This window comes from Engystomops pustulosus, chromosome 5 (genome assembly GCF_040894005.1).
Source record: "Engystomops pustulosus chromosome 5, aEngPut4.maternal, whole genome shotgun sequence".
Classification (NCBI taxonomy): Eukaryota; Metazoa; Chordata; class Amphibia; order Anura; family Leptodactylidae; genus Engystomops; species Engystomops pustulosus.
The window spans coordinates 1,465,215-1,478,879 of NC_092415.1; the positions used below are offsets into that span (position 1 = coordinate 1,465,215).

At 48.2% G+C, this 13,665-nt stretch overlaps 1 protein-coding gene across 1 annotated transcript in view; it reads left to right on the top strand.

The window, feature by feature from the left end:
• The window catches only part of RECK (reversion inducing cysteine rich protein with kazal motifs), an 83,508-nt gene extending 71,777 nt beyond the window's left edge, over positions 1-11,731 (top strand). Inside the window, exons 18-21 of the mRNA XM_072150981.1 lie at positions 2,700-2,910; positions 5,744-5,817; positions 6,414-6,569; positions 11,255-11,731. Coding sequence (XP_072007082.1) covers positions 2,700-2,910; positions 5,744-5,817; positions 6,414-6,569; positions 11,255-11,458 — 645 coding nt within the window. The 3' untranslated portion in view covers positions 11,459-11,731. The remainder of the gene's footprint in view (positions 1-2,699; positions 2,911-5,743; positions 5,818-6,413; positions 6,570-11,254) is intronic.
• The last annotated feature ends 1,934 nt before the right edge of the window (positions 11,732-13,665 follow it).

The following is a 13,665-nucleotide window of genomic DNA, read 5'->3' on the forward strand; positions in this document are numbered from 1 at the left end:
ATAAAAAAATGTATAAGAATGATACAAAAAAATTGTACAAAAAAGTGAATAAAACTAACAAATAGTTACATGAAAGTGTCTGCAAATGTCAGGAGTTACAGAAAGAGTTCAGTGCGGCTCTTTTACCCACAGAGGTAAGTATTATAAGAGGGGCGGAGTCAGGGCAGCCCTAGCACTTTATTATAATAATAATATAATATAATTAACACTTGTGAGAGGTGGGGGGGGGCTCACAATGCGCCTCATAGCAAACTATTATTACAACAGTCTGGAAAGTAAGGCCCGAGGTGGTTTAAAGGGAACCTGTCAGTAGAAAATGACCTAATGAACACCTTCTAGAACAGGTCTATTTCATGGCCCAGGACGGTGGCAACATCCAGAAAATCAACTTTGAAGTGACACGTAATTTGGTTGTATAAAGTCAAGAAGGCGGAGAGTTTAACACTGAAGTCAAGCTCTCCCCACTCCAGAAGGTCCTCTTCACTGTAACTGATGGTCCTACATCCAGACACATCACTAACCAGATCTCCTTCATTCTGAGGTGAGGAGAGCTTGACTTCATTTCTGAGCTCCGCCTCCATGACTTTATACAAACTATTTACAACTCACTGCAAAGTTGATTATCTGGATGATGCCGCCGCACTGAGCCATGAAAGAAGCATCATCTGGAAGGTGTTAATCTGCTTCCCAATGGTTAATTAGGTCAATTTCTGATGACAGGTTCCCCATGAAGTGTAAGTGTCACATGAGGCAATCTAGAATCTTGTGTAATAATCTGCTTGGTTTGTGAAAAAACAAGATGAGAATAAAAGTTAATAAGACTCAGGAAATCCTGTATTCCAGACTGTATTACATGTCTGAGCTGCTCGCCTTGTGTCTGCCCCCACTGCCCTGCTTGTATGTCTCTTACTTACAGCCAGATGTGCTGAGCAGGGACTTACAAGCTGTTCTGTTAGATGATAGTGCTTGTAGTATACTATAGCAGGGCTGAGAGCAGAAAGTGTTAAAACTCAATGCTCAGAAATGTATAAAGTAACACAGGGAGACAAAGGGCAGACTCTAAGCAGGGGGAACACAAGCAAGTGTGCCCAACAAGCGCCATGGACACTGGTAGCTGAGCTGAAGTGACACTGAGCATAGTAGCCCTGGGTAGCTGAGCCGAAGGGCTCTTCTTGAGTAACACAGAGCATAGTAGCCCTGGGTAGCTGAGCTGAAGGGCTCCTCTTGAGTAACACAGAGCATAGTAGCCCTGGGTAGCTGAGCCGAAGGGCTCTTCTTGAGTAACACAGAGCATAGTAGCCCTGGGTAGCTGAGCTGAAGGGCTCCTCTTGAGTAACAGAGCATAGTAGCCCTGGGTAGCTGAGCTGAAGGGCTCTTCTTGAGTAACACAGAACATAGTAGCCCTGGGTAGCTGAGCTGAAGGGCTCTTCTTGAGTAATAGAGCATAGTAGCTCTGGGTAGCTGAGCTGAAGGGCTCTTCTTGAGTAATAGAGCATAGTAGCCCTGGGTAGCTGAGCTGAAGGGCTCTTCTTGAGTAACACAGAGCATAGTAGCCCTGGGTAGCTGAGCTGAAGGGCTCTTCTTGAGTAACACAGAGCATAGTAGCCCTGGGTAGCTGAGCTGAAGGGCTCTTCTTGAGTAACACAGAGCATAGTAGCCCTGGGTAGCTGAGCTGAAGGGCTCTTCTTGAGTAACACAGAGCATAGTAGCCCTGGGTAGCTGAGCTGAAGGGCTCTTCTTGAGTAACACAGAGCATAGTAGCCCTGGGTAGCTGAGCTGAAGGGCTCTTCTTGAGTAACACAGAGCATAGTAGCCCTGGGTAGCTGAGCTGAAGTGACACAGAGCATAGTAGCCCTGGGTAGCTGAGCTGAAGGGCTCTTCTTGAGTAACACAGAGTATACTAGCCCTGGGTAGCTGAGCTGAAGGGCTCTTCTTGAGTAACACAGAGTATACTAGCCCTGGTTAGCTGAGCTGAAGGGCTCTTCTTGAGTAACACAGAGCATAGTAGCCCTGGGTAGCTGAGCTGAAGGGCTCTTCTTGAGTAACACAGAGCATAGTAGCCCTGGGTAGCTGAGCTGAAGGGCTCTTCTTGAGTAACACAGAGCATAGTAGCCCTGGGTAGCTGAGCTGAAGGGCTCTTCTTGAGTAACACAGAGCATAGTAGCCCTGGGTAGCTGAGCTGAAGTGACACAGAGCATAGTAGCCCCAGCTAATCAAGCAGACACACACAAGTGTAACAGAACAAACTTGCTTGTGTGCAGTCACCCATAGCTCACTACAAAGAATGTACACAGGATTTCCTTGTTAACAGAGAGTTAACGTGTTACAAACCAATCAGAATTTCTTAGTGAATTGTATTGGTAAGATCTCCCCCCTGATATGACACTGGTGTCTGCAGGATGGTGAGTAGAGCTCAGCTTTCAAGCTTGGGAGTAGCATCTACTGTAACGTCCTTTGTGTAAATTCAGGGAATGTAGGACATGAAGAAGTAATGAAGGTGAGAGGCGGAGACGCCTTTAAGTAAAAGGGGCGTGACTTTGAGAAAGGTGGGCGTGGTCTAATTTGTACCCCAATGCGTCAAAATATTGGCACAATTTCTGGCATAAACCGAGTCATCCAATAGCAGCTGTAAGCCTTGGACCGGGATAAATGTTTTATCCAATGTAAATTATTTGTAGCGTTTTGTTGCTGTTTTGTAGCCTTTCTGCAAGTCGCTGGAGCCGGTGTGTGGACACAACGGGGAGACCTACAGTAACGTCTGCAACGCGTATTCGGACCGCGTGGCTGTGGATTATTACGGCCGGTGCCAGGATGTCGGGATTTTCTCTGAGCACAGTTTTTATTCAGAATGTGCATCTATTAAGTGCCCGACCAAGAGCCGCAGCGGCTGCAGAGCGGTGATACCTCCAGGTAAGTGCCCGATCGTTACTGCAAAATGACAATTGGAAAGTTGCCACAAAAGTCACAATAGATGGGTACAAGGTTCCCAAAACAGGCAGGAGCAGGGGGGCAGATACAGGGTCCCGGATGTGGAGGGATACAGGGTCCCGGATGTGGAGGGATACAGGGTCCCGGATGTGGAGGGATACAGGGTCCCGGATGTGGAGGGATACAGGGTCCCGGATGTGGAGGGATACAGGGTCCCGGATGTGGAGGGATACAGGGTCCCGGATGTGGAGGGATACAGGGTCCCGGATGTGGAGGGATACAGGGTCCCGGATGTGGAGGGATACATGGTCCCGGATGTGGAGGGATACAGGGTCCCGGATGTGGAGGGATACAGGGTCCCGGATGTGGAGGGATACTGGGTCCCGGATGTGGAGGGATACAGGGTCCCGGATGTGGAGGGATACAGGGTCCCGGATGTGGAGGGATACAGGGTCCCGGATGTGGCGGGATACAGGGTCCCGGATGTGGCGGGATACAGGGTCCCGGATGTGGAGGGATACAGTGTCCCGGATGTAGAGGGATGCAGGGTCCAGGATGTGGAGGGATACAGGGTCCCGGATGTGGCAGGATACAGGGTCCTGGATGTGGAGGGATACAGGGTCCCGAATGTGGCGGGATACAGGGTCCCGGATGTGGCAGGATACAGAGTCCTGGATGTGGAGGGATACAGGGTCCCGGATGTGGAGGGATACAGTGTCCCGGATGTGGAGGGATACAGGGTCCCGGATGTGGAGTGATACAGGGTCCAGGATGTGGCGGGATACAGGGTCCCGGATGTGGCGGGATACAGGGTCCCGGATGTGGAGGGATACAGGGTCCCGGATGTGGAAGGATACAGGGTCCCGGATGTGGAGGGATACACAGTCCCAGATGTGGAGGGATACAGGGTCCCGGATGTGGCGGGATACACAGTCCCAGATGTGGAGTGATACAGGGTCCAGGATGTGGCGGGATACACAGTCCCGGATGTGGCAGGACACAGGGTCCCGGATGTGGAGGGATACACGGTCCCGGATGTGGAGGGATACAGGGTCCCGGATGTGGAGGGATACAGGGTCCCGGATGTGGAGGGATACAGGGTCCCGGATGTGGAGGGATACAGGGTCCCGGATGTGGAGCGATACACGGCCCCGGATGTGGAGGGATACACAGCCCCAGATGTGGAGGGATACACAGTCCCAGATGTGGAGGGATACAGGGTCCCGGATGTGGCGGGATACACAGTCCCGGATGTGGAGTGATACAGGGTCCAGGATGTGGCGGGATACAGGGTCCCGGATGTGGCAGGATACAGAGTCCTGGATGTGGAGGGATACAGGGTCCCGGATGTGGAGGGATACAGGGTCCCGGATGTGGAGGGATACAGGGTCCCGGATGTGGAGTGATACAGGGTCCAGGATGTGGCGGGATACAGGGTCCCGGATGTGGAGGGATACAGGGTCCCGGATGTGGAGGGATACAGGGTCCCGGATGTGGAGTGATACAGGGTCCAGGATGTGGCGGGATACAGGGTCCCGGATGTGGCAGGATACAGAGTCCCGGATGTGGAGGGATACAGGGTCCCGGATGAGGAGGGATACAGGGTCCCGGATGTGGAGGGATACCGGGTCCCGGATGTGGAGTGATACAGGGTCCAGGATGTGGCGGGATACAGGGTCCCGGATGTGGCAGGATACAGAGTCCCGGATGTGGAGGGATACAGGGTCCCGGATGTGGAGGTATACAGGGTCCCGGATGTGGAGGGATACAGGGTCCCGGATGTGGCAGGATACAGGGTCCAGGATGTGGAGGGATACAGGGTCCCGGATGTGGAGGGATACAGGGTCCCGGATGTGGAGGGATACAGGGTCCCGGATGTGGAGGGATACAGGGTCCCGGATGTGGAGGGATACAGGGTCCCGGATGTGGAGGGATACAGGGTCCCGGATGTGGAGGGATACAGGGTCCCGGATGTGGCGGGATACAGGGTCCCGGATGTGGAGGGATACAGGGTCCCGGATGTGGCGGGATACAGGGTCCCGGATGTGGCGGGATACAGGGTCCCGGATGTGGCGGGATACAGGGTCCCGGATGTGGCGGGATACAGGGTCCCGGATGTGGCGGAGGTCACACTGGAAACATAACCAGCCCTGAGTGAGCTGAGCTGCAGCCATTTATCCAGGCCCTGGAAGCCGCCCCCAGCCACTGACTGGCTCGTCCCTGCATTACTCAACCCCCAGCTGTGAAACACACAAAGCCTAGACACTGATAGCACCCAACTTTCCCGAGAACAGACACCCAGCTGAGCCTAAGCAATCAACTGCAAGGCAGGTAACCACTCAGCAGAGGAGCTCTGGATGATATCAGCAAACTCAGAATTGAGCAGTCGGAATCCATAGCGAGGGTCCTGACATTACCTCTGTGTTGATAATAATTTTTGACAACTTTTTGTAACTGTTTTGGCCTTTTTAAAATAAACAGGAGGCTTTTTGTGTGTCTCTCCCTTATCTCTCCAGAGTTACGGCATTAAAGTTTCTGTACATGTCAGACATTTTCTTCTGCAGCAGAGAAGGGGCGGAGTCCAACCTCTTCCGGCCTTTGCCCCAGAATTGAATCTATTACTTGCTGCCCTCACTTCCCATGATGCCTCATGTTCTCTTATGAAGGAATTTAGCTGTAAATCTATCATGTAGCCAGTACTTGGGATCTGTGTGAGCGCTAGGGGTTTCCCTGCAGTGTCTGGAGGAGCAGGGGCTGCAGTGAATTGCTGTCAGGGGCTATTATACGTGTATCATGGCTTCTTCTCTCCGTGCAGGTGCCTGCTGTCCGGTATGTGCTGGGGTCCTGAGGATCTTATACGATAAAGAAAAGTTGGACCGATTCGCTGAGGTGCGGTAATAATTCCACAAAACCAAATAAAAATTGAAACCTTCTTCTTCTTATAGGTTAAAGCCGTTCACATTTTAGTCCGTATATTCTGCTCCTTGCAGGGGTCACATACTTATTTCCTATAGTGTGAAGTGTGATCATTAAAGGGATGTTGCATCTGCATAATTTTGGTGCCCAACCCTTTTCCTGACAAGCCACGCCCCTTTTCTGAGGCCACACCCTCATCATCAAAGTCTCTAAAAGTTGGTTCTGAACCCTGACAGATGTGGCGCAAATGAGGCCGAGGCATTTGGCCGACGTCACCGGAGCGGCTCTTGGCTCCACCTACTCAATATCCACCCCCAATATTCCAGGAGACGTCAATGGGGTCTGCACTGAATATTGGGGGAGGATAATGAGTAGGTGGAGCCAAGAGCCGCTACGGGGGCGTCGGCCAAAACTCCTCAGGCTGATTTACATAAGTTGATTCTTTGGGAATACGTCTCTTCTTATTGGAACTGATCCTCTAAAAGTAGAAGAAAGTTGAAGAAGAAACGTTTATGTAAAATCACGATAAATGGTAAAAATTATTATTATTATTATTATCATCTTCCCAGGCAACAAAGAAGGGAGCGATAAGTGTCCTGGACATCCTGCAGAAGATCCGCCTCCACATCTCTGTGCCCCAGTGCGACGTCTTCGGGTACCTGAGCGTGGAGTCAGAGATCATCGTCCTCGTCCTCCCAGTAGACAATCAAACAAAACCAATTCAGGTGAGAAGGACGGATTATTATATTTTTGGTCATGGGGACATTTTTTCCCCTATAATTGCACATTATTATAAAAACTGCTTTATTACACCATCTGTCACTCATGTCACATGTGAATGGGGTGTGGGTACTCCATCCATGCAGCCTCCCCCTTATAATACCCCATTCCTGCAGCCCCCTCTTATAATACTCCATTCCTGTGGACCCCCTCTTATAATACTCCTATCCTGCAGCCCCCTCTTATAATACTCCATTCCTGCAGCGTCCCCCTTATAATACTCCATTCCTGCAGCCCCCTCTTATAATACTCCATTCCTGCAGCGTCCCCCTTATAATACTCCATTCCTGCAGCCCCCTCTTATAATACTCCATTCCTGTGGACCCCCTCTTATAATACTCCTATCCTGCAGCCCCCTCTTATAATACTCCTATCCTGCAGCCCCCTCTTATAATACTCCATTCATGCAGCCTCCCCTCTTATAATACTCCATTTCTACAACCCCCTCTTATAATACTCCATTCCTGCAGCCTCCCCCTTATAATACTCCATTCCTGCAGCCCCCCTATTATAATACCCCTATGCTGCAGCCCCCCTCTTATAATACTTCATTCGTGTAGCCCCCCTCTTATAATACTCCATTCCTGCAGTGCCCCCTCTTATACTGTTCCTTTCCTGCAGCCCCCTCTTATAATACTCCATACTTGCAGCCTCCCTCTTATAATACTCCATTCCTGATGCCCCCTCTTATAATACTCCATTCCTGCAGCCTCCCACTTATAATACTCCATTCCTGCAGCCTCCCTTATAATACTCCATTCCTGCAGCCCCCCTCTTATAATACTCCATTCCTGCAGCCCCCTTCCTAAAATACTCCATTCCTACAGCCCCCCGCTTATAATACCCCTATCCTGCAGCCACCTTTTTGTAATACTCCATTCCTGCAGCCCCTCTCTTATAATACTCCATTCTTGCAGCCTCCCCTCTTATATTACTCCATTCCTGCAACTCCCTCTTATAATACTCCATTCCTGCAGCCCCCTCTTATAATACTTCATTCCTGCACCCCCCCTTATAATACTCCATTCCTGCAGCCTCTGCCTTATAATACTCCATTCATGCAGCCCCCTCTTATAATACTCCATTTGTGTAGCCCCCCTCTTAAAATACTTCATTCCTGCAGCCTCCCCCTTATAATACTCTATCCTGCAGCCCCCCTCTTATAATACTCCATTCCTGCAGTGCCCCTCTTATAATACTCCATTCCTGCAGCCCCATCTTATAATACTCCATACTTGCAGCCCCCCTCTTATAATACTCCATTCCTGCAGCCTCCCCCTTATAATACTCCATTCCTGCAGCCCCCTCTTATAATACTTCATTCCTGCAGCCCCCCCTTATAATACTCCATTCCTTCAGCCCCCCTCTTATAATACTCCATTCCTGCAGCCTCTGCCTTATAATACTCTATTCCTGCAGCCCCCTCTTATAATACTCCATTTGTGTAGCCCCCCTCTTATAATACTCAATTTGTGTAGCCCCCCTCTTATAATACTTCATTCCTGCAGCCTCTCCTTTATAATACTCCATTTGTGTAGCCCCCCTCTTATAATACTCCATTCCTGCAGCCCCATCTTATAATACTCCATACTTGCAGCCTCCCTCTTATAATACTCCATTCCTGATGCCCCCTCTTATAATACTCCATTCCTGCAGCCTCCCACTTATAATACTCCATTCCTGCAGCCTCCCTTATAATACTCCATTCCTGCAGCCCCCCTCTTATAATACTCCATTCCTGCAGCCCCCTTCCTAAAATACTCCATTCCTACAGCCCCCCGCTTATAATACCCCTATCCTGCAGCCACCTTTTTGTAATACTCCATTCCTGCAGCCCCTCTCTTATAATACTCCATTCTTGCAGCCTCCCCTCTTATATTACTCCATTCCTGCAACCCCCTCTTATAATACTCCAGTCCTGCAGACCCCTCTTATAATACTCCATTCCTGCACCCCCCCTTATAATACTCCATTCCTGCAGCCTCTGCCTTATAATACTCCATTCATGCAGCCCCCTCTTATAATACTCCATTTGTGTAGCCCCCCTCTTAAAATACTTCATTCCTGCAGCCTCCCCCTTATAATACTCTATCCTGCAGCCCCCCTCTTATAATACTCCATTCCTGCAGTGCCCCTCTTATAATACTCCATTCCTGCAGCCCCATCTTATAATACTCCATACTTGCAGCCCCCCTCTTATAATACTCCATTCCTGCAGCCTCCCCCTTATAATACTCCATTCCTGCAGCCCCCTCTTATAATACTTCATTCCTGCAGCCCCCCCCCTTATAATACTCCATTCCTTCAGCCCCCCTCTTATAATACTCCATTCCTGCAGCCTCTGCCTTATAATACTCTATTCCTGCAGCCCCCTCTTATAATACTCCATTCCTGCAGCCCCCTCTTATAATACTCCATTCCTGCAGCCCCCTCTTATAATACTCCATTTGTGTAGCCCCCCTCTTATAATACTCCATTTGTGTAGCCCCCCTCTTATAATACTCCATTTGTGTAGCCCCCCTCTTATAATACTCCATTTGTGTAGCCCCCCTCTTATAATACTCCATTCCTGCAGCCTCCCCCTTATAATACTCCATTCCTGCAGCCCCCCTCTTATAATACTTGATTCCTGCAGCTCCCCCTTATAATACTCCATTCCTTCAGCCCCCCTCTTATAATACTCCATTCCTGCAGCCTCTGCCTTATAATACTCCATTCCTGCAGCCCCCTCTTATAATACTCTATCCTGCAGACCCCTCTTATAATACTCCATTCCTGCAGCCTCCCTCTTATAATACTCCATTCCTGCAGCCCCCTCTTATAATACTTCATTCCTGCACCCCCCCTTATAATACTCCATTCCTGCAGCCTCTGCCTTATAATACTCCATTCATGCAGCCCCCTCTTATAATACTCCATTTGTGTAGCCCCCCTCTTAAAATACTTCATTCCTGCAGCCTCCCCCTTATAATACTCTATCCTGCAGCCCCCCTCTTATAATACTCCATTCCTGCAGTGCCCCTCTTATAATACTCCATTCCTGCAGCCCCATCTTATAATACTCCATACTTGCAGCCCCCCTCTTATAATACTCCATTCCTGCAGCCTCCCCCTTATAATACTCCATTCCTGATGCCCCCTCTTATAATACTCCATTCCTGCAGCCTCCCACTTATAATACTCCATTCCTGCAGCCTCCCTTATAATACTCCATTCCTGCAGCCCCCCTCTTATAATACTCCATTCCTGCAGCCCCCTTCCTAAAATACTCCATTCCTACAGCCCCCCGCTTATAATACCCCTATCCTGCAGCCACCTTTTTGTAATACTCCATTCCTGCAGCCCCTCTCTTATAATACTCCATTCTTGCAGCCTCCCCTCTTATATTACTCCATTCCTGCAACCCCCTCTTATAATACTCCAGTCCTGCAGACCCCTCTTATAATACTCCATTCCTGCAGCCTCCCTCTTATAATACTCCATTCCTGCAGCCCCCTCTTATAATACTTCATTCCTGCACCCCCCCTTATAATACTCCATTCCTGCAGCCTCTGCCTTATAATACTCCATTCATGCAGCCCCCTCTTATAATACTCCATTTGTGTAGCCCCCCTCTTAAAATACTTCATTCCTGCAGCCTCCCCCTTATAATACTCTATCCTGCAGCCCCCCTCTTATAATACTCCATTCCTGCAGTGCCCCTCTTATAATACTCCATTCCTGCAGCCCCATCTTATAATACTCCATACTTGCAGCCCCCCTCTTATAATACTCCATTCCTGCAGCCTCCCCCTTATAATACTCCATTCCTGCAGCCCCCTCTTATAATACTTCATTCCTGCAGCCCCCCCCTTATAATACTCCATTCCTTCAGCCCCCCTCTTATAATACTCCATTCCTGCAGCCTCTGCCTTATAATACTCTATTCCTGCAGCCCCCTCTTATAATACTCCATTCCTGCAGCCCCCTCTTATAATACTCCATTTGTGTAGCCCCCCTCTTATAATACTCCATTTGTGTAGCCCCCCTCTTATAATACTCCATTTGTGTAGCCCCCCTCTTATAATACTCCATTTGTGTAGCCCCCCTCTTATAATACTCCATTCCTGCAGCCTCCCCCTTATAATACTCCATTCCTGCAGCCCCCCTCTTATAATACTTGATTCCTGCAGCTCCCCCTTATAATACTCCATTCCTTCAGCCCCCCTCTTATAATACTCCATTCCTGCAGCCTCTGCCTTATAATACTCCATTTCTGCAGCCCCCTCTTATAATACTCTATTCTGCAGCCCCCTCTTATAATACTCCATTCCTGCAGCCCCCTCTTATAATACTCCATTCCTGCAGCCCCATCTTATAATACTCCATTCCTGCAGCCTCCACCTTATAATACTCCATTTCTGCAGCCTCCCTCTTATAAAACTCCATTCGTGTAGCCCCCCTCTTATAATACTTCTTTTCTGCAGCCTCCACCTTATAATACTCCATTTCTGCAGCCTCCCTCTTATAAAACTCCATTCCTGCAGCCCCTCTTTAATAATACTCCATTTCTGCACCCCCCTCCATGGCTCATCGGGGATGGGGGCTCCTCTTCCAGATGATAAATCAGGATGTGCTTTTGTTTTCCCAGATTGATGCCTGTAATAAAGAGGCGGAGAAGATAAATTCACTGATTAATTCTGACAGCCCAACCCTGGCCGCGCAGGTGCCGCTCTCCGCCCTCATCACATCCGAGGTCCAAACATCCCCAACACTTCACTCCGGCTACGAGAGAATATCCCGCAATGTGTATATATACATCCTGATGGCTCTGTACACCCTCTGCATTGTATGACCTCTGTATATACATCACACTCTGCAGTGTATGACCTCTGTATATACATCACCCTCTGCAGTGTATGACCTCTGTATATACATCACACTCTGCAGTGTATGACCTCTGTATATAGATCACACTCTGCAGTGTATGACCTCTGTATATACATCACCCTCTGCAGTGTATGACCTCTGTATATACATCACACTCTGCAGTGTATGACCTCTGTATATAGATCATCCTCTGCAGTGTATGACCTCTGTATATACATCACCCTCTGCAGTGTATGACCTCTGTATATACATCACACTCTGCAGTGTATGACCTCTGTATATAGATCACACTCTGCAGTGTATGACCTCTGTATATACATCACACTCTGCAGTGTATGACCTCTGTATATACATCACACTCTGCAGTGTATGACCTCTGTATATACATCACACTCTGCAGTGTATGACCTCTGTATATACATCACACTCTGCAGTGTATGACCTCTGTATATACATCACACTCTGCAATGTATGACCTCTGTATATACATCACACTCTGCAGTGTATGACCTCTGTATATAGATCATCCTCTGCAGTGTATGACCTCTGTATATACATCACACTCTGCAGTGTATGACCTCTGTATATACATCACCCTCTGCAGTGTATGACCTCTGTATATACATCACCCTCTGCAGTGTATGACCTCTGTATATACATCACACTCTGCAGTGTATGACCTCTGTATATACATCACACTCTGCAGTGTATGACCTCTGTATATAGATCACACTCTGCAGTGTATGACCTCTGTACATAGATCACCCTCTGCAGTGTATGACCTCTGTATATACATCACACTCTGCAGTGTATGACCTCTGTATATACATCACACTCTGCAGTGTATGACCTCTGTATATACATCGCACTCTGCAGTGTATGACCTCTGTATATACATCACCCTCTGCAGTGTATGACCTCTGTATATACATCACCCTCTGCAGTGTATGACCTCTGTATATACATCACACTCTGCAGTGTATGACCTCTGTATATACATCGCACTCTGCAGTGTATGACCTCTGTATATACATCACACTCTGCAGTGTATGACCTCTGTATATAGATCACCCTCTGCAGTGTATGACCTCTGTATATACATCACACTCTGCAGTGTATAACCTCTGTATATACATCGCACTCTGCAGTGTATGACCTCTGTATATACATCACACTCTGCAGTGTATGACCTCTGTATATACATCACACTCTGCAGTGTATGACCTCTGTATATACATCGCACTCTGCAGTGTATGACCTCTGTATATACATCACACTCTGCAGTGTATGACCTCTGTATATACATCACACTCTGCAGTGTATGACCTCTGTATATACATCACACTCTGCAGTGTATGACCTCTGTATATACATCATCCTCTGCAGTGTATGACCTCTGTATATACATCACACTCTGCAGTGTATGACCTCTGTGTATAGATCACACTCTGCAGTGTATGACCTCTGTATATACATCACACTCTGCAGTGTATGACCTCTGTATATACATCACACTCTGCAGTGTATGACCTCTGTATATACATCACACTCTGCAGTGTATGACCTCTGTATATACATCGCACTCTGCAGTGTATGACCTCTGTATATACATCACACTCTGCAGTGTATGACCTCTGTATATAGATCACCCTCTGCAGTGTATGACCTCTGTATATAGATCACCCTCTGCAGTGTATGACCTCTGTATATAGATCACCCTCTGCAGAGTATGACCTCTGTATATAGATCACCCTCTGCAGTGTATGACCTCTGTATATAGATCACCCTCTGCAGTGTATGACCTCTGTATATAGATCACCCTCTGCAGTGTATGACCTCTGTATATAGATCACCTTCTGCAGTGTATGACCTCTGTATATACATCACCCTCTGCAGTGTATGACCTCTGTATATACATCACACTCTGCAGTGTATGACCTCTGTATATACATCACACTCTGCAGTGTATGACCTCTGTATATACATCACACTCTGCAGTGTATGACCTCTGTATATACATCACACTCTGCAGTGTATGACCTCTGTATATACATCACACTCTGCATTGTATGACCTCTTTATATACATCACCCTCTGCAGTGTATGACCTCTGTATATAGATCACCCTCTGCAGTGTATGACCTCTGTATATACATCACACTCTGCAGTGTA